This window comes from Pseudochaenichthys georgianus, chromosome 7 (genome assembly GCF_902827115.2).
Source record: "Pseudochaenichthys georgianus chromosome 7, fPseGeo1.2, whole genome shotgun sequence".
NCBI lineage: Eukaryota > Metazoa > Chordata > Actinopteri > Perciformes > Channichthyidae > Pseudochaenichthys > Pseudochaenichthys georgianus.
Genome location: NC_047509.1, coordinates 15570547 through 15592825, shown reverse-complemented (window position 1 = coordinate 15592825; position 22279 = coordinate 15570547). Strand labels below are relative to the sequence as shown.

General features: G+C 41.0%; 1 protein-coding gene across 3 annotated transcripts in view; it reads left to right on the top strand.

Moving 5' to 3' along the window:
- Positions 1–21928, top strand: part of b4galt5 (UDP-Gal:betaGlcNAc beta 1,4- galactosyltransferase, polypeptide 5) — a 34858-nt gene extending 12930 nt beyond the window's left edge. For 2 of the 3 annotated variants that reach the window (XM_034087130.2, XM_071203762.1), the window contains exons 2-9: positions 8663–8782; positions 9061–9174; positions 11499–11626; positions 14045–14161; positions 14367–14554; positions 14642–14764; positions 15230–15331; positions 17343–21928. In XM_034087130.2, the coding sequence (XP_033943021.1) occupies positions 8663–8782; positions 9061–9174; positions 11499–11626; positions 14045–14161; positions 14367–14554; positions 14642–14764; positions 15230–15331; positions 17343–17490 (1040 nt within the window). In that variant the 3' untranslated portion in view covers positions 17491–21928. Of the gene's footprint in view, positions 1–8662; positions 8783–9060; positions 9175–11498; positions 11627–14044; positions 14162–14366; positions 14555–14641; positions 14765–15229; positions 15332–16495; positions 17319–17342 lie in introns of those variants that run through there. The other variant, XM_034087131.2, reaches the window with a different exon arrangement.
- Positions 21929–22279: the final 351 nt, after the last annotated feature.

The window sequence follows — 22279 nt, the reverse complement described above, 5'->3', positions numbered from 1 at the left end:
TCCCTGAAAACACTGAAACATATTTATTCCTGTATTTATTCATTCATGTTTTTATTCCTACATTCCTACTTTCTGCTGTCCTGATGTCAATGGGGAGCTCATTCCACCATTTTGGAGCCAGGATAGCAAACCCACGTGTTTTTGCTGATGGGAACTTGGGTCCCCCTCGCAGCGAGGGTGCAGCGAGCCGTTTGGCTGATGCAGAGCGTAGTGCACGCGCTGGGGTGTACGGTTTAACCATGTCCTGGATGTAGGAAGGGCCAGATTCATTCGCAGCATGGTACGCAAGTACCATTGTCTTGAAGTGGATTCTAGCAGTTACCGGAGGCTAGTGAAGCGAGCGGAGGAGCGGAGTGGTGTGGGAGAATTTAGGAAGGTTGAAGACCAGACGAGCAGCTGCATTCTGGATGAGCTGCAGAGGTCGGATGGCACATGCAGTTAGACCAGCCAGGAGGGAGTTGCAGTAAGGAGTTGCACTAGTTTAGCATACTCAGCCGAGTTTTTGGCCCGGAAAGAACCTCGATTTTGGAGAGCCAGAAAAACTGTGAAAAGGTACCCGCTAGCCTCAACTACGCCTAGTGGAAACGCAACCAAAAACTGGCCGGGCACGGCACGCTTAAATCGTGCTCCGCACTGTAGTGGAATGCGCCATTAGTTGTATGTCAGACCACATTGAAATACGCATACAGGCAGCCATATAGGTCCTTCAGATATTAAGATGAAGAAATACATGGGGAAGGGCATGTGGGGGTTTCCTGCATCTGGCTCAACTGTATAGCTACTGTGACAGCGTGGTGCGCTAGCTGCCTGCTCTGGCCCATTTGTTCAGTCAACAGGAGTAACCTCCAGCTGTGAGGAGACCTCATCTTTCTGCCTGGGGGAGGGGGGTGGGGGTTGAAAAATAGGATTCACACTTGTATTTCCGGATCCACACTTGTGTTTTTCAATGCACACACATGTGTTCAGTTTCATATACATGTAAATAAAATCCAAATACATTAAAAAGTTTTACATACAGTGTATGTATTTTTATCCTCACATATTTGTTTTCCGTTTAAAACCCCTGAACCTGCAAACACAAACCGCTTTCTGTGCATGGATCGCTGTGCATTCGTGTGTGGGTGTCAGGACAGTGAGTACACCTCCACTCTCAGAACAGGAAATCCATGCAAATACAGAGAGAGAGAGAGAGAGAGAGAGAGAGAGAGAGAGAGATGCACACCGTAGCCACCGGTATTTCTGGATACCGGTATGCATCCCTAGATGTGTGTACCTGTCTGTCTGTGCATTTCCTCAGCAGACGCTGCACACTGAGCCACTGCAATAACACAAGAATGTTCTGGTAAGTTGCCAAATGTAAAACTAGGCGGAAATGGGCTGGCAGAGGGGTGTCGGGGTGTTACTTACAGGAAGTGGTGTGCATTAGTGTGTGCTTGCTACATAGTGTTAGGGGGATAACCTGTTTCAAGATCAAACAAGCACAAGTCAACATTAATTAAGCAATAAACCGTCAATGCTCTGAAATCAGAGATTGTGAAAGGATGCAACTAGCCTGGGTAATTGTATGAGTTCTTTGGCAAGAGAAACACTGAAACACTGTTTCGAGATAGGAAGCGCAGAGGGCTCATGAGGGGAAGACACTGAAATGCATCTTGAGTTGATTTAATGACCTGCAGTGTAGTTGCATTTGGCAAGAGGCAGGAGTTTAAAGGTGATTAATCCTGCAGTTTTAAATACTTCTCCGTAGACAAGAAAAAAGAGTTAAAGGGGCATGGAGAGCAGCAGTGGACAGGGGACAGGAGAGCGGAGAGGTTGGGAAGGGTTATCACCACCTGGAGGCACACTTGCCACAGCCAGTTATAGAAACTGGAAAACAACATAGGTCAGACAATCACCTAATCTTGTTTAAAAGTCCTGCATGTACAGTTGTAATACTTAACATTAGATTCTTTTTTTTATAATACCTTTCTCCAATTCCAACCACTGTTGGTGCAAGATAAAGGCACTTTTCATACCCATAACTTCACACTCTTGTTAATATCTTCTTTTTTTTACTCACTGGCATTGCCTCCCTCAATTCATAATCCAACTGTCACAGCATTCTTTCCTCCTTGATCTATATTCCCATCTATAGACTGACCGGACCAAAGCTATAGGTCCTACGATATACTGGGATTTCCAACTGTCGTGAACGGTTCAAAGCTTAGCTGCATATTCTGTTAGCCACCAATAAAAGAGTAGAGAGAGAGAAGAAGATGAGGGGTTTGACAGTGTGCCTGGAAAAGAGTTTCCTTCTCAAACTAATACACACATACATATACACAATCTGTCTGTCTCCCACTATCCATCTCTCACTTTCCCTTCTTCAGATCTGTTTCCCAGTATGTGCTTGCAGCAGACTGAAAACAAGGGGTCCTGGCACCATTGTGTCGTTTATGTAATTCTCCTCGCCGCGTCTGGTCCTTGTGTTTCTCTGCCATGTAGTGGCTCTGCAGACACAGGGACTCAGGGGAGGGTAACACACACACACACACACACACACACACACACACACACACACACACACACACACACACACACACACACACACACACACACACACACACACACACACACACACACACACACACACACACGCGCTCCTGAAAATAACTGTGTAGAACTACAATGACAGGAAAACACATTTGTGTTACAAAAACTGAATTTCCCCGTCAGACTAAAGGGCATGAACAGATTGGCAGACATGTAACAGGAGATAGAGAAACCAAGAGTCCATGACAGTAAAAAAAAAAGCAGGGAAGACGAGACTCTCAGAGCAGATGTCTCTTTGACGGGATGAGTACTCTTCATTTCCAGCAGTAAAAATGACGTCAGCACTTATTACAGTCTGTAGAAAAACATATCACATACCATGCCAGCTGGGACAGCATGGGTTCTAGTTTGAGTTCATGTTTTGCACTAGCCACTCTGCCCATCCATCTGCTTTGGTGTGTATGTTTTCTATATCTCTCTCTGTGTGTGTGTGTGTGTGTGTGTGTGTGTGTGTGTGTGTGTGTGTGTGTGTGTGTGGTGTGTGTGTGTGTGTGTGTTGTGTGTGTGTGTGTGTGTGTGTGTGTGTGTGTGTGTGTGTGTGTGTGTGTGTGTGTGTGTGTGTGTGTGTGTGTGGTGTGTGTGTGTGTGTGTGTGTGTGTGTGTGTGTGTGTGTGTGTGTGTGTGTGTGTGTGTGTGTGTGTGTGTGGTGTGTGTGTGTGTGTGTGTGTGTGTGTGTGTGTGTGTGTGTGTGTGTGTGTGTGTGTGTGTGTGTGTGTGTGTGTGTGTGTGTGTGTGTGTGTGTGTGTGTGTGTGTGTGTGTGTGTGTGGCCTCATGATCCATGGCACTGAGTGCCATGTGACCATAACTAGCACTGAACTAATATTGTCCTTATTATCAGCCGCAGCTGCGTGCTCATATGAGTTTGCTTCCATGATTGAATATACCAATTAACAGAGCAAAATTACATTTGTATTAGCTATATACTTACCCCAAACCTCCCTCTGCCTTTAGACACAATGTCTGCACCAATACATCCATCCTCTGGCGTATGTTGGACTTTAACCTCCTCTTCTTTCTCCCTGTAGTGAGCTGAGTAACAAAGGTTGAAATAATTGCAAACCGAAGAAAATAATTAATCGCAATTTTATTAAGAAACGTAAAGAAAAACATTTGCTAACTGTTACTGTAGGTTGCAATCTTTTTGCATAAGGGTTCTTATTCTCTTCTGCATATCTTTATATATAAAATACCATTTGTTTTTTCTCCCCATAAATAACAAACATGTACAAAAAATATTCAATGACAAGAACATTTATGCAATAATCCTCAATAAGTGGGTTGTTGTCGTCCTATTCAGTAACATAGAGTTGACATCTGCGACAACTGGCAATTTTGATCCTTCTCTTCTAAGAACTGGGGGCCCGAAGCAAGATTAAATTAATCCAATTGTTTTATTAACATGCATTTCAATTGTAAGAAAACAAAAGCGAGCTCTGTGTGACAGTATATGACCTTAGTGGCATGTTGCAGCACCTTTACCTCACACTGGTTTGTACTTTTTACCAAGAGGTTGCAGCAACTTTATCCCTCCTTTATATGTCGCTTGAGGTGTGGACGGAATGGCCATAAAACATTGCACATGACTGCTTACATAACCTTAGGTTACCCTTGACGGGAATGGATGCTGGGGGAGGGGTCTGGGTAGGACATAGCCAGATATATAGGAAAGATAAATAACAACTGGGGAGAAAGACAAAAGACAGTGAGTGAGACCGACCACAGATAAATGAAAAAGGATGTGAAACAGTTTAGAGAGCAGTGTTTCTTCCATTAGAAAGTACAAGATAAGATTAATTAAGTTTAAGGTTGTTCATTCTCTTTCTGCATGTTAACACAAATTACACGACTAAGATTTGCGAATGTCAGCAGCACAAAAGTTGCTTCAAAGATGCCATCCAAACAGAAACTCAGAAATGTATAAAGACAAAGCATTGAAGTTTACAGGTGTGTAACAGCCTCAGTCTCACTGTGTTTGGCATGGCACAACATCAGAAGAATCTACTAAAAATAATTGGACTCATGCACACAACACCAGCTGTACTTTAGACCATATACTCATGTAGTAAAACTCTGCAAAGCAGGATAGTATTCACTGAGGTTTTTGCTCAGTTGCTCAAGAAGTTGGCTTCTCATTGTGTTTGTTCAAAGATTCCAAGGGACTGACTCTTCTCGTTATTCTCAACATATGTGTTAGTAGATTTAAATAGCATAAAATGAGTCACACAAAGAGTAAGAGGAAGTATGAGTTGATTTTGAAGGGCAGTGGTTGTGGGTGTGTGCATTTGCATGTATTTGTGTTAGACAGAGAGGTTTTGAACTTTTTTGGGGTGGGCGTGGTCTGATTGACAAGAAGGAAACGCATTGTGAGTCATCTCTGTATTGCAACACTGGTTGTTTATAAGCAGAATGTGAAATCAAAGGAAGAATGGAAAAACCCAGATTACAGACAGGATTCACTTCACCAATTGTTTGTTTGTGCAGATGAGATTGACATTTTGAATAGTTTTTAAACTCGTAGTTTAGTGGTTGTTGAGGATGAAAAAAATATAAATATAATTTCCCATATGGTAACACACGGCTTTGCCCACTAAGTGTGTTTGTGCGTGTGTATTGACTGAAAGGCTGCGTGTGTTTTATTGATCTAACACGGCCTCAGGGTTTCTCGGCATCACTTACAAAGGGTCAAAGGAGGCTAATAACACGCTTGTCCAATAATGGCTAGAAAAGAACATGCACACTTTATGTGTTTAAGAAATCCACCTATATTCAATCAGAAATCTATTTTCTTAGCATCATGCCAATCCTATACATCCTCAATAGGTCAATCTACACAAATTACGGTGGTTGTTCCCGTTAAATGTGAGGGATTTAGTGCTAATGCAATGAATGGAATGTTTACTTAACAATTAGATATTGGATTGTGCGAGCAAATCATTTTTGGTTAATTAAGACTGTTACACTCCCAATAGTGTCATTAATCCAGCTTTCACACAGGCATAAGACACATTCAGCATTCACTGAGATATCTGTGCCTAGTGCCCTACTTACTGGGTATAGTTATGCATGTGATGGTCTGTGGGTGTCAATGATACGCAGTGGCAGTGAAAATGACCCTTTCTGAGAGTGACAGTTTTAAACCCTGTAAGCTACGAGTGTATGGGTGTGTCACTGTGTGTGAGCATGCAGAAAACATTTCTGCTGCGAGGAGGAAAAAAAACCATCCTTTCAGCTCTTATCAGGGAGCAACCACAACGGGGCCGATCACCTCCCACTGCTGAGCTATCAATGTGGAGTTAATTGCCTTTTAAGAGGCAAAGCTGGATGGGTTGTGGGGGATTGTGTGTGCATTTCCTTCCCTGCTTGTTTGTTGGCTTTTCTTTTTCCATCAACCCAAGTTACAATACATTGTGGTGCAGTGACTGGAATTGTCCCCGTCAGACTGCAATCCATCATTCAGATTATTTACTTAAACGATAGGAACAAACGAACTTGACAACAACTGACACAAACCACATTACATTGCAGAGAGATGGAGAGGGGCGATAGAGGGAAGGACAGATAAGTGGAAAGAGGAACGGATAGAGACAGAGAAAGAGAGAGGTGGGCTTGGCATGCGGACAGCGTGCTCTGTGAGAGCTATAGAGGACAAGGTCTTTCAAGGTCTCCTGTTCTGCTTCATGGGTTACGGTGAGGGTGGGTTTATGGGGTCCTTCTGCTCTGCATATCATATAGTTGTGTATGTATGCATGCAATGCCCCTTGCCAGTGACACAGCAGAAGGCTGTGTGTGTTCACATGCATTCCCTTGCTTACATATCAAGCGCTAATGGCCTTGTTTCATAGTTAGACTTTTGCTAACCTATGGAAGAACCAAACAACTCTTGTTTTTAAAGCCACAAAAGTTCACGGTTGATATTTTAGAGCTAAGATGAGCTGAGGCTCTGGTTTGCTTTTCTGTACAAGCTGAAGCAGTTCAGTGTGTACATGTATATATACAGTGCATGTGTTCAGATGTGTCCTGGTAAATATATACATAGATAATATATCTCCTTATGTCTGGCAGAAATGAGGAGGAGATGCCAACGTGTCAAAATATGTTGGTGCCTGCAGGACTGCATGACACTCCAGAAGCCTCTTAGCTTTTTTCCATCATATGGTGCCTCAGAGGGGCATCAGTAAGTGTGTATGCGTGTGTGCATGTATTACTGTGAGAGTGAACAGGATCAAGTCAGTGTCATATTTTCCTTTTTATTAAGGTTATCCTTTGCTGATTTTCTCCAGCCACACGGTAATATTTGCTTGTTGCAGAAGTAAAACGAGGACATTGATTTCAGTTGCCGCTTAGCCGCTACTCTCTAGTCCTGCAAGCCAGGAAGTTTGTATAAAACAAGATGAATGTGATGGAAACTGTAATACAATTACTAATGACAAATCACATTCCCTGGACTTCTAGCTCAGCAATATTACGCACGCACATCCACAGGAGGATGTGGATCATATTAGGATTACTTTAAGATAAATGCTGATTGGATTGATGGGAAGAAATTATGCAGTTGAATACAGATTCACTGAGGAAGGGGTCCATCCATTTTGCAGCATTGTGCTGGCAAGCAAACCACTATTCCGCATGTTACTTCCTGAGTTTTGGACAAATAATCTGTTCCTCTTGTTGCAGATCAGGAACACAGCCATTTACTACATGCCCTAATGCAAGTGCACATCCGTGACATGAATGTGTATGAAGTGAGCTTGTGGGCTCAGGTAACAGTTAGACCACATCCCCTCTATTTGTTTCAGTCTATTGCTCTTGTTTGGTTTAATTTAGGTCAACCTTCACGGAGCGGAAGTGGCACTAAGCTTCTTTGGTAAAGTTCACAACAGCATCTACTGTATCATACAAATCTACTCGACAGTTTAAAAAAAGAGAGATTTCCCACATGATATGCAGCAATGATGGCGTGAGGTCTCTTGTTTGATTGAATGTTGCTAGTAGGGCTGCTCGATTATGGCAAAAATCATAATCTCGATTATTTGGGTCAATAATTGATATCACGATTATTAAAAACGATTATCCATTTACTTTGAAAACATCCATTTATTGAAAAAAAAACATTTGAATAGTATGTTTTGAATAGTTGATTACCCTGAACTTTAAGTATAATTACACTGAAAAACCAAAAAAAATTAAAATAAATAATCGTTTTATTTCGATTGTTTTCATAATCGTTGCAAGCTAAAATCGTAATTGCGATTAAAATACGATTTAATTGAGCAGCCCTAGTTGCTAGTCTTCCTTGAGATGTACACCACAGCATCCTCCTAGGACAATAGTCATTGTGGTGTTTTGCAGACACACAGACATATCCAGAAACTTGGGGCTTCCTCTTTAGATGACTTATCTGCTGTCTGTTGCACTCCCACTCATTGTGTGCCCTCTTGTTAGACTAACAAATGCATCAAAAATGACATTGCATGACTAACAGTGCAATAGATAATGAGTGCAGCATAATACGGCATTATAACAACATTGCAATTATTACAAAGAATGGCAGAAAGCAACCAACCATTTCAAATTCATTATCTCAGTTTCCTCCTTTCTATATAAGTTGTGTCTTCCTCCCTTGTCCTCCCCCTTCAGCACAGATTAACACTCTAATAAATGGCTCCTTTGGAATGAAAGCCCTTTGATGTGTGGCAGGGAAACCCCCTTCATTAAGTCACCATGGCACGTAATCACTTTGGGCCAGATCAGGTGGAAGAGTATGCTAACACTTAACTTTCATGTGTTACATATTTATCTTCCTCTAACATGCTCTATTTTGTTTCCTAAAAAAGAGCTGGAATGAAATTAGGAAGTTGTTGGTTATTAGTTCAACGATTTGTCTGAATTTCTGCTGAATTATCTTGGTTATTATAACTGATGTATTTCGGAGCTGTGTTCCCTCCATGCTTTCATTTGTATTTCTAAAATCTTCCCAAGCGTGTTGTTTAAATGCAATATTGGGACCATAACAGTGTGTCGAAGAATAAATTAACTTAACTTTCTGTCCTTTTTCCTGTGTTTCCGCAGTGAATGAGTATGTGTTCATGGTCCAAGCCAGAGGGATCCAGATCAGAGAGAACGTGAAGAACATCGGGGCTCAGGTTCTAGAGCAGGTGGTGAGAGGGGCTTACAGCAACAATGGCACAGGTACAAATATACACAAATTCATTGACTGGTAATTAATATGCTAGCTATTTATTTATGATATGTATGCTTAAATAAAGAGGGGAAAGAAAAGTAGCTGTTCTAGCCTTACTTTTAATCATGTATATAGCTTATGCAGCAGTGAAAGGAGCAAAACAATGTAAGAAAGGATTCAAACAAACAGGATAGACCACCCAGTTAGACAACTGCTGATAAAGACTTGATTTATACGTTTCTGATTGTGATTTGTGATTGTGTCTATTGTATGTGTGTGACTCCAGATTATGTCTATGACTTCAACATGAGTGAAAGTGACGGTCCTCCCCCCACATACCTCCCAGAGGGCTTCACCTACCTCCCTTCTCAGGTTTGCCCTCAGAGGCTGTCCTCCATGAGTAAGTACACTGTAAATTATATGATGGAATGTTTTAATTTGGCTGATTATGTATGGTACCAAATAGGAAAAAATGTCAGTCATTATCCTAGGTTGACCTTTTCGTAAAAAAGCTGTGTTCTTGGCCTTTAAAAAAAGATTCCCTTAACCTCTTAAGCCCGAAGGTCCCCCCAGTGGACCCCTCCCACCGTTTTTTTACGAGACTATGTCTCAGGGCTTCTTAACATTTATGAAACTATTAATGTTTCATACCCTTTTAAAGGTAAGAAACTCCGCTAACTGACCATAAGAACAATTGTTAGCTAAAAAAAACACGAGTAATACCAAGCCTTTGAATTAGCATTGAGCGAAAAAATGCTAACTAATGCTAACGCTTTTTTACACAGAACTCACGGTAGAAATGCCCTTATTACTATCTTAACTGCACAAACAAGATATACGATTTAAAGCTGAGACTCCACAGATTCCACACATGTAATGTCATCACTGTACGACCTCGAATTCCTGGAGCTATCAGCCAGAAAAGAGAAAGTAAACAACATCCGGTTTCAAAAATATTACAATAATTACGTCTTACCTTTTGTGATTTGTGATCAAAAGTTGTGTTCAACGGAATAAAAACGCCGCTCAAGGTTAATCCAATGTCTTTGTGTCACGTAGACATTTTTACTGATAATCCATCATCATATTTATGGCAATATACTGGGTATAAAGTTTTGCCGTCCAGGCTTGTACTTTCAGATATGTTTCGTTTGCTTCTCTATTACGTCCGCAATGGTAATGTTTACGTGGATTTGGGAACTGCCCATCGATTCTATTGGATGTAATGGTTAAGAAAAAGGTGTAAATCGACCAATGGGTTCCAGAGATATGGTCCTGCGTAAAGTATAAAGAATGCCAGCCAGCTTAAGTACATAACGCAGGAGACTTTACTTATTGTTTACTACGTAAGGAAGCAGGAATTGCAGGACCCAGAGCGCATGGAGCACAGAGCGGACAGCAGATAACGGAATTGCAGTTTTATTGCTTATAGATTATCAGAACATTTCAAAGGGGACACAGCCACATTGGATATTAACCTATGGATTAACTACATCATCGTTTTTATCGTTTTAATGCCATTGAAGACCAGTTTAGACCAGACAAAGAGGAAGGTGAGCCATGTTAGCCTAGCGCATTAGCGCTAGCGCCACTTGTTTTGATGTACGTTTTTGTTGATAACGTCGCGAGTTTGTATCTTTCAGTGTTGAGGTGGGCACCGTTAGATTCTGTGTCTTTACGATCATGAACAATGTGGGCTAATAAGGGAGCTAGGAGTGATTTTCGGTGCAGTAATAGGTTAGCATTTTTCGCTCTGGGCTAATTCAGAGGCTCACTGTAAGAGGATAACATCCTATGTTTTTTTTTTTTTTTTTTACAACAGTTTTATTTGGATGGAATGAATACCTATAGTGATAATTCAAAGTAATAAAATGATTTTTACAGTGAAAAAGTTCAAATGGAACTGATGGTTCCCAAATTACCCTATTTTTCTAAACCTCTCTAAAAAGGTCAAATTTCACTTGTTTTGCATCAATCTTGATACAGGGTACTTATTATATGTTATAGTTTGGATTCCTAAAGCTTTTAGTCTACTAGCCCATCATTCAAGGGTGGTTTTCACTATAAGTAATGGGGTTTTTTTAGGCGGACATTAGAATTTACATGTTTTTACTGTGTTCCATCTGAATTCACTCTAAAATAAAAACATCTATATTGATTCTGACACTTCTACATCCAACTCACAGATGTAACCTTGCTTTGAGAGAAAAGATTATTAATTTACCCCTTTTAGAAGTGAAGATATAGTCTTTGTTGTGTTAGTGGCATTTTCGAGCCTGAAACCTGAAAAACGGGCTCAGGGCTTAAGAGGTTAAGTGAACTTTACTGTGCTGCCATGAATATGTGTTCTAAAAATAAGTAGTGAATTGGTTGAGAGACCTCGCATTTTTTTTCAGCTTTGAGAGTCGATGCGTGCAAATATCTTGTAATGGCACAGAATAGCTTCACTCAATAATTCAATCTGCCAGATTGCTCAACTGTGAATGCCTTTGACAAGTCTTGTCCCATTCCCTCTAGTTTTGTTCCTTTCACTCCATCTTTTAACTTGCTTCCATTGTCTTTAACATTTCCCTTATCTTATCCTCCTCCACTTCCTCATTCCATCTGTACAATTTCATCCTGTTCACATTCACACCATGGATTTCACTTAGTCTATTCCTCACCATTATTGTTTTCTCTGACTCATACAATGTGCCTCTCCCCCCCCCCCCCCCACACACACAGAGGGCAGGCTAGAGGTGAATATGAGTGAGGTGTCTTTAGAGGATGTGGAGAGGCTCTTGCTGCAGGGAGAGCCTCAGATGGCCCCAGGAGGCTACTGGAAGCCCAAAGACTGTGTACCTCGCTGGAAGGTAAGTGTGGATGTGATACAGGATCTGATAACAGAAAAGCACTGTTGTATACACACACGGGGGGAAAGTGGACTGCAGATGCCCTCATACAGGGCATGATGGTTCATGACTTGATTTAGTATGACAAGGATCTACATCTCAAACCAATCCAACATCTGTCAGGATAAAGGGTTTATCTATCTGATATTTAAAGGCCACCTATTATGCAAAATCCACTTGTTCATGTCTTTTATACATCAACATGGGTCCCCTCTGTGTAAAGAGATTCTGAAAGTTTCAGGAAAAAAGATTTGCTCACTTTTTGTCCTGATCCATTTCTATAAAAACCTGTCTGAAAATGAGCTGATCAGATTTTGGACGCTTTATGATGTCATAATGATGTTTTGGCTTGTGTAACCATTAGCCAATCACCAACCAAGGTAACCCCCCCCCCCCCACCTTATCACCTGAATCTCCTCCTAGAGCACCATGGTGTTCTTTTTAACCAAATATCTCTCATGCCCCTTTCACACCAGCGCTTTTTCAGCTCCGGCTCGGAGCTGGAGCCTGAAAAGCGCCGGTTTTTCCTGTTCACACCGCAGGGGCGCCGGCTCTTAGCTCCGGAATCGGGTTCACTTCCAGCTCCAAAACATTTTCGGTCTAGAGGCAAGAGCTTCGGAGCTAAGAGGTGGCGTCGCTTACGTCTCTCTTACGTCGAGGCGTGCAGGAAACTAAACCCACCTCCCCTGAACATGGGTCGACTGTTATGCCTGCCTACAAGCAGTAGTGCCTATAAACACACTTTATAAAGTCAGGCAACACTAACCAGGCTTCGTGTGATTCTGTTTATTTGTACCTTACTTTGACCATCCGTTCACTGTTATCGATCATTGTGGAGAGAGGCAGACGTGTTGTTTTGTATTATTGCAGCTATCGGATGCAAGTAGTCAGTTTAGCTTCGGTTGCTATGCTAACATCACCCGTTTTATACCAGAGAAACTTTCATAACAGCGTTGTGATGCCAAACGGCGTCAATTCAGACTGACACACATTCACTTAGGCTAAGGGGAACTGGGGATATGCATCAGCTGCTTGTGTGAGTCGGACAGTGAATACTTTAGAGCGGCCGCTGCAGTGTGAGCTAACCGGGAGCTAACGGGAGAATAAACTCCCGTGGAAGAGCAGCCAGCACTGCAGCGGTCGGTAAATGCTGCAGAAACACATTAATAAACAATGAACCACGGCACTCTGGAGCAAAGTATAAGGTTGGAGAAGTCGTTATTCAATTTATTCTGGCTTCGTGTGATTAAAAGCAACACGATCATCGACCCGACGCAGTTCCCCGTTGTTGTGAGCGCCGTAATGGCTGCCGTTGGGGAGCAAATCAGCGATGTAAACGGTGACGTCATGACGCAGCAGGGGCAGCTCTGGGGCGCCAGTGGGCGGTGTGTACAGAGCGGGAGCTCAAAAGGGAAACCGGAGCTGAATCAGAAAAGCTCCCGCTCGGAGCTAGAAAGGGAAAAGCGCTGGTGTGAAAGCCGCATCAGAGGGGCAAGGGGAGTGGCTCCTTATTTTCATCTAAAGTAACAGACAGCACTTTTGAAACAGAGCTGAAACAGAGGGGATTATGGGATGCTACAATACACGATCTGTTTGGTGTTTCAGCCAAATACTTCAGAGACATGTTTAGTATATATCTGAGAACTATAATATATTGATGAAAATCAGTATAATAGGGGACCTTTAAATACAATAATGCACATATTGACTGAAATACCCACTAAGTAAGAACAAGAAGCAGGCAAAATTAATCCAACCATTTATATGTGCTTTGCAGTACTGTTTCATTCTTGCATCCTACTATGTGCTCTTGCTCTGCCCAACAGAGCAAGCTTTGCTGCCATCTGTGTGTCTGTCTCACATTCACTTGCCCTGAGGGGCTGTGACTGGCCCTCTTTCTCTCTCTATCGCTCTCTCTCTCTCCGTCCCTCTCTTTTATTAGCCAGCAATATCTCTATCATCTCCTTAGTTCCTCTCTTAGCCACTCATTGTTTTCCATTTCCCTTGCATTGTGTTGCTTCCTGTGACAGTTTGATTTGTAGTGAACTTCAGAAACTTAAATACAGGAACTGTCACAGCTAGGAAGTAAACACTTTTTTTTTCGGTCACACAGCTCCTTAGTGCTTCTCTGCTTGATGCATGCCAGCTCTCACTGTGGAAATGAGAGTATTTATGGCAAATGGTGGTTTTTGGTGCTGTCTTTGCCCTTACCAATTATAGCTCTCAAAAACATGTTGTGCCATAGTTAACTATGTTGAGCAGACCAGGCAGCGTAGTATCACTGTGTCCCAATACATTTATAAACATCTTTGTGTTTTTTTAACATGTCTTTTTTCATCCTGTGTATATTGTATTATAATCCATTTTTGTGTCCCTTAGGTGGCCATCCTAGTCCCATTCAGGAACCGACATGAACACTTACCCATTCTGCTGCGACACCTGGTGCCTGTGCTGAAAAAACAGAGACTCCAGTTTGCCTTTTATTTCATAGAACAGGTATGCACACATCTATTCACAGTCATTGGCAGGGATTGACAGATTCTCCTGTGTTAAGTCCAAACAACTGCATTAAGTGATTCTACTTAGGTGGTGAAGTGTTTGTGATTTACACTAGATAGTGTAGATAGAGGGTTGAAATGGTTACATGTAACAATCTTTTGCACACCAGCCTACAAAAGTAGTGTCTCTTTTTTTTCTTTAGGAGGGCACAGAGCCATTTAACCGAGCCATGTTGTTCAACGTGGGCTACACAGAGGCCATGAAGGACCTGGACTGGGACTGTCTTGTCTTCCACGATGTGGACCACCTCATGGAGAATGACAGAAACTACTACGGGTGCACAGACATGCCCCGACACTTTGCTGTCAAACTTGACAAGTACTCCTACATGTGAGTCCTGAATCAGTCTCCATGGGCATATACAGTAAATGTCTTCCTTCCTTATTCTGAGTTAATTGAGTGTAATTTCCCTCTCAGGCTTCCCTATAATGAATTCTATGGTGGTGTCAGTGGCCTGACGGTGGAGCAGTTCAAAAAGATTAATGGGTTTCCTAATGCATTCTGGGGCTGGGGAGGAGAGGACGATGACCTCTGGAACAGGTAAGGGGAACACACACACATGCACAAACACACACACAGCTGCAGCTAGGGCTTTCAGTAACATTGACGTTAGGTATGATCAAGCTATGGGATGGTCAGTTTGCATACAACAGGCTTTTGTAATTGTTTTTGTATTTTTTCCTTTAATTTTCCTTTGCAATTTGGCGTTGTTGTTGATCCTCCCCCCCACCCACACAGCTCACAGGCAGCTGTACACACTTAAGCCTCTCTGTATACACCACCAATTCTGATTGTTTCAGTATTTAATGATCCCTTTTGTGAGAATGTTGTAGAACCTTTTCCTCTTGTATTGTTTACATACCTATATCATGTTACTCGTACTGTTAATAAGATAGTATGACAATTCTTTCTGTGGTAATATGACTATAAAAGCCATAACTGCACTGCTTGTTCTGCCCGGCTGTGTACACTTTGGATAAATGATCCTTAAATATGTTTGTTTAGGGTGCGGTTTGCAAACTACTCAGTAAGTAGACCGCATGGAGACCAGGGACGCTATAAGTCAATTTCACATCACCATCGTGGGGAAGTCCAGTTTCTAGGAAGGTGAGTGTTTACACGCGCACACACACACGCACGCACGCGCACACACACACACACACACACACACACACACACAAGCCCGCCTTAACCTGCCATCAGGCCCTGGGGCTGATGGGTTTTGTAGGCCCCCTATTTAAACAACAAATCAAAGTCATTTTTAGTCTCTGCAGGCTCTGTGATCGCACTTCTCCACTCTGCTCTACGCGCGCCTGGTCCTCTCCTCCAGATGAGTGACGTATCGGGCCTCCCTCATGTATCTGTCCGGTTGCCGTTGGCTCCCCTTCACGTAGCAAGTCCTCGTCGTCCTCTCCATCTCCTCCAACATCCCTCCTGTCTGTGTTTTTCCTCTCCCGCTACTCCATCGCTATCAGAACCAGACGGCCTACTTGGCTCCGAGGCCCCGCGGCCGGCACCGCTGCTGCTCGGTACAGAACTAATCTGTCCTTCCTCCTCATCCTGGCCTACAGGTTTAAAATAACCAGTAGGCTTCACCGTTTTTGTAATAGACTTAGCTGCTTGTCTCAAAACTCCTTTTCCCTCAACAATTTCCTTTTCCGAGCGCCACTCTCAAACTTTTTCTTCTCAAACTTTTTCTCCTAAACAACCTTCATCTGTCACTCAATCACTCGCAATTTGAATAAGTCACATGTGAAACATATTCTCATTCTGATTGGCTGTTAAGTGTCTGCCCACTTACTGTTATGGAGTCATCATTTTTGAGAAAAATCTCTGGAATCAATCGATCTGATTGATTAGCGGAGCAAATGATCAACATAGTATGGAGGGAAGATATTTTCGTTTGGATTATTGGTCTGGTGTGTGTGTGTGTGTGTGTGTGTGTGTGTGTGTGTGTGTGTGTGTGTGTGTGTGTGTGTGTGTGTGTGTGTGTGTGTGTGTGTGTGTGTGTGTGTGTGTGTGTGTGTGTGTGTGTGTGTGTGTGTGTGTGTGTGTGTGTGTGTGTGTGTGTGTGTGTGTGTGTGTGTGTGTGTGTGTGTGTGTGTGTCGTTACAAGCTTCAAAGTTGTATTTATCATCTGAATTTGCCGAAACAAGTTTAATATTCTGAAATATCCAAGACTTTGTTTATTTGAAACCAGATGAAAACAAACTGTCACGGACCCTGCCGTGTTATCTATGATTACTATACGCCTTAAATTCATAATTTCAGCGGAGGGAGGGGAAGCGGCGCTGTGGAAGAGCAGAGTGGCGAGCGAAAGCATGTCTTCTTCCCTACAAGTTTCAAAAATGTATTTATCGTGTGATTTTGGAAATAAAAGTTTCATATTCTGAAAGCGAAGACTTTGTTTATTTAATATTTTAAATAAAAAAAAACCTTTTTATTTTTTAAATTGTATTTGCTCATGATAGGCCCCCAATCTCTGTAGGCCCCTGGGCTTCAGCCCAGGTCAGCCCGTGCATTAAGGCGGCCCTGCACACACACACACTTTGGTTAAAAGGGGAGGGTGATCATTTGAATAAGGCTCATGTGGTGTAAGCCAGTCACATGAAAGTCCAGAGCGCTGACTTTAAGATAATTCTAACTCTTTTAAAGACTTTGCATGTGATTTGCTTGTATGCTTCAGGGCTGGAATTCCAATCAGGCTCTTTCTATTCACATCCTGAGTAACTTCAAATAGGCCGAAGAATAAATGTTTCTTTCATTTGTTAATAAGATACTTAGTGGATACTCCAAATATTTTCTCCAAAATAAATGTGCCTTTGTTAATCTTATACAACTCTAATAGTCTATTTATGTTCACAACTTGATCATCGCATGAGAATAAAAAGCAAACTGTCACTTTCCTGACTAATCCACTGACAATGAGGCTTTTATTTAAATGGACCTACTAACAGTGTGTAGGATGATAACACCTTTGTGTAATGAAGTCTTGTCTAACACTCAATGTAACTTTTCTAACCAGAACCTTGAACTTCTTTGTATTGCAGTGGGTTGCATAGTGTTTTTATCTCTCCTCTCCACACCTTATTGACATTTTGATTGTTTGTTCTTGCAGATATAGTTTACTTCGCCACTCAAGGGAGAGACAGAAAGTGGATGGTCTTAACAACTTAAACTACTCCCCCATAGTGTCCAGGAGGCCTCTCTTCACCAACATCACGGTCAGCTTGAGCAGAAAGCTTGCACTCATAGCTGACTACTGATCAAGGATCAGCTGGACTGCAAAACACCTGGGAATCAAAGTCCTCTGGGACATCAGCCATATCTCACCAGTTGCAGCACTGCTTAGGACTTTTAAGTTGGTTGATTCTTTGCTTTATTCTTTGTTTGTATGCAACAAAAAAAGGAGACTCGAATAAGTATGTTGGATAAATGATATACAGAATTAAGGATAAATGCTGCACTTGCTTGTGCCACAGTCCATCACTCCTCTCATCTCGGCTTATCTAGTCTTCAGTCTCCACATGCCTTTTGCACCATTTTGGCCTTCAGCATCCATTCATTCATTCATATCTTTTTCAGTCAACTATGAGCTCAGCCCTACATTATTGTGCTTGTTTATCATAATAGGCCATGATATGCACACACATACTCACGCAACACTTGCTGACCTGGTCCCTGAGGCTTTTCTTTTTTCTTTGCTCTTGCACTACATATTTTCAGAAATAAAGTAAGCCTGTGAAATCATTTGCATGCACACACGACCACACATCAACTTTTAATCCGAGTGGACTCCTGCAGCTGGTACTGCAGAAGGTTTGCCAAATCTGAAAAGAAACTTATATTAAGCGTAAGTGTTTTCAGTCATGTAAACTGTATGTGAAATAGTTTATCCTAACTTTCGAGAATATGAATACCTTTATCATCTCTCATGAATTTAATTTTGTCCTGTGAACGTACCATTTGAAGTCTGTGATGTTAGTGTTTGCATAGTTGCATTGGATGTTCTGGCTGCCTGCAAGTGGCTGTATGTTCATCCTGTTAGCAATAAGCTGTAATATCAGACAGCAGAACTTACACCTGACTTCCTCCTGATACAGATGCAATAGCACGGATGCTAGCATGCCCTTATTGGACGATAGAAAAGGAGTGGCTGTGTATGCAAACTTCACATTCACAACATCTTTGCCTAAGCAAACATGCCACCCTTGTTAGTGTGTTTGTTTGTGCTTGTTTATAGGGTAGGGAGAGCTATGCAAATGGCCTGTATGTTTCCTATTGTCAGTGTAAGGTCTTCAGGGTGACCTCCAGGAGGCTTCACCCCTGAAACTGTGACTGACTGACATTAGACCTCACTTTGTGTGCTCAGTGCTAGTCCAAGCCAGGGAGAGATAAACAGTTATTATTTTTAGATCCCACATCCTTGATGTTGACTCACCTTCTTTCTTTTACAAAAGAGAATTGGAGGTAGAGAATACTTGATTGCTGTCACTGTCACTTGTGTTTACAGAGGCTTTCGCTGTTGTTATTTCTCAGATTGTCTAGTGTTTGTTATACTGTTAGCCAGCCCTCCTTCACTTTGGGTGCTGTGAGAACTGTATTTCTTCAACAACTAATCTATGGCTGCCTTTATTTTTTTAACTAATACTTCAATTCATTTTTCTAGACGTGGCTATAGAAGAGCAGATCTGCTTATGTTAGACGTCTCGTGATAAGCCACTGATTAGCTTTGTTTGCTTTGTGTCAGGCTTTGGCCAGTGTGATTGTAAGTAAATCAAACTTCAGGATGTTGGTTTCAAGTCAAGTTTTCCAGTTGGTAGCATGCAGCCTAACACTGCATTGAGACAGACATACAGCACTCTGGCAGTACATAGCAGTTGCTAAAATGTTGCTTCTCTAATTTGTTAGTTTGACAGTGTTGATTTTGAGTAAAATATCCCAATACTGTAAATGTAGTTCCTTTTTAAGAAAAAAAAAAAACATGCAGACACTCAACTCACTGTCTGTCCTCTGGTCATGCAGCTACTTCATTTCACACAAATCGCCTTGTATGCATTTCTTAAGATGTATCTTTTGGGGAAATGTGGTTAATTGACAAACTGTGTTTCCACAATGAAATAAGAAGTAAAGAGGCTGGACCTCATTTTATTTATTTGATCTTTTATGGATTATTTTCTGTAATTTTTTTTTTTTTCTTGCGGTTGATGTGATGATTTATTAGGTGACAAAAGACAGACTGTGTTAGATGCACTGAAACTTGCAGTTATGTGGGATTGTGAGGCACAGGTCTGTGTAAAAGGGGAGATGTTCCATTTCATTTAGATGCAGATTTACTCTCCAGAAATTAATAGCTGGTGAGATAGAACAGGTTCTGTAGCCTGGTGCGTATTAATCTGGTAGACAGGCAGGTTTGAAGAGGCCATTTTGTGTGACAACCACAGGAAGAGCAAGATATCTAATCAGAAAATGCTATTAGTCGTTGCCTTTCACTGGGCACCTCCTTTTATATTTATCGATAATCAATGGTGCTGACCTACCAGAGCTCCCCTCCCTGGGAGTCTCTCTCTATGTGATTACTGAAACCAATCTTAACATCAGAAAGACTAGGAAAAATCACCCCTTAATCCTGCCTATAGGTGGCATAATTATTCAGTATTTTTACACCCACACGTTCTGCCTTTTCATCCTGCCAGGTGAAGCAAAATTGTGTTTTTGTTGCACTGGTTAATCGCCCAAAAGAGACGTACGTGTTTACCTCCGAGCCAATCACTCGGGATGTGCCCAGTGGAAGTCATGAACAGTAGCAGCGTTTGTGTTAAGTTTTACTTTTCCACGTGTGTTTGATTGAAATGGCTAAACCTTTCAGAGGTCTAACTGTCATCCATCTAAATGTTGAGATGTATTGTTTTTTATTTTGTTTTTCAGCACTGATATGAAAATGATTTATAGTGACCCGGTTGTGAACAACTTGCAGGTTCCTTTTTTTTTTTTTTAAAGTTCTCGACACAAACATGATGCACTGTATATTATATTTGATTTTGTCTTTGATTTACATTAAAAGCTAGATGGAGATATAGCAAGAGCCACATTTAGTTTGAGTGTTCAGGTGAAGATTCAGACCTCTGAATATCAAGAGCACCTCTGGATGACTTAGATATTCTCAGAATCAAGGCTCTTTACTCCACAATGCAGAATGAGTAGCTTCATCAGCCAACACCATAATCAACAAGATGGGTTTTCTGACTTCTAAACATCTTTGTCCACTAAGAAGTAACGGGGGCAAATCAGTCGGCACTCTTGCTTTTTATTTAAAAAAAAAAAAAGTGGTTTTCAGGTTGTGATAAGAGCATGCTGGCTTACCTTGTCCCTGTTATGTATATATTTATATGTATATATTTATATGTATATATGTATATGGTGTATATGTATATGGTGTATATATATATGTATGTTATATATATATGTATGTTATATATATATATGTATGTTATATATGTATGTTATATATATATATATGTATATGTTATATATATGTGTGTATGTGTGTGTGTGTATATATATATATGTGTGTGTATATATGTAATATATATATACGTATGTGTGTATATATATATGTGTATATATATATATATATGTGTGTGTGTATATATGTAATATATATATACGTGTGTGTGTATATATATATATATATATATGTGTAATATATATACATGAGGCTACTTTGAGGCTACTTTGTACCATAATCTCACTTGCTCTGATCCATTCTGTACCAGTTTGAATGAAGAAACCATATTTTGGGCATCTGACAAGACTGGCAGCCTTAAAGCTTCTTAATTTATTGCAGTGTTTTTTCACTTGAGTTTTTTTATAAGCAAAAATATTTAAATTAAAAAAGTGCATATCAATAAAAATGATTATTGTAAATATAGTTGTGTGTAGTGTTTTAGAAATTCTATAAGGTCTTAAATCGCTACAAATGCTAGCATAAAGAACAAGGCTTTGGAGGGATTTGGCTGCGGGTTTATCTAGTGCCATTAAAGTGCTAGTGAAGCGTACACAGTGACATCAATGTTTTACATCCCTGCTCCCTGGCACAGCCTTGTCTTTAACTCGAACTTAAAATATCCTCACCCCATGAATTTCAGATTCTCTCACAATCTCTGAGGTGTTCTACAGGCCTCACTGTACCTAATATGCTGTAGCAGTAGAAGAGACAGCACACATAGGCATCACTTGAAGTTAAGTCTCTTTGTTTCTGTGTGATGTGTCTTTGATAGTGACAGCAGTTGGGGTAAGGTGCAGGTCTGAGGAAAACACAGCAGAATAGAGATGTCTGCCATAAACACCATATGCTTATTGCTTACAATGCAATGCAACACAGGCACCCGAACCAGCAACACAATCCACTCCAAAATCTGCAAAGACTCATCATTTTCTATGAAAGCTAATTATTAAAATAAATAAATACAGATTGCTAAATTAAACATATATCTTCTCTGATTGTTAGGAGAGCATTTCTCCTTGAATTGAAGCCATTTGAAGCCACTTGTCAAAACTTGATGTCAGCCTTATGTGGATCTGTTTGTGTATCGGCATATTATCTTTTGATTATTGAAATTTGTATGATGGAGATTTTTCTTTTATACCATCAATGTTATTGTCAAAGTACACCAATAAAATGAAACTTGTAAATATACGGTATCATGTCCCTGCCTGTGTTTTTGTTCTGCATATCAAAGTATCTACTTTTAGTGTGTGTGCCTGGAACCGCTGCCTTTTCACAAACTTTTCTCAGTGTTGTCATGGTGCTACTTTAAATATTCAGAATAATAATGTGGTTGTACTGCATATACAAAATTATGCAAACGTGAAGACAATCATGCTTACTGTGAAGAGACATTGATGGAGCTGCCAGTGAAAGGGCTCTGCAGAGAGTATTATACTTTAGTTTCAAAGTGTTCTGCACAGCCTGTAGGAGGTAATAACTATGTGAAATAATGTCAGGATATTCCTTAATATGTTTCTCTTATGAGCTGTATATAAGAAGAGAAT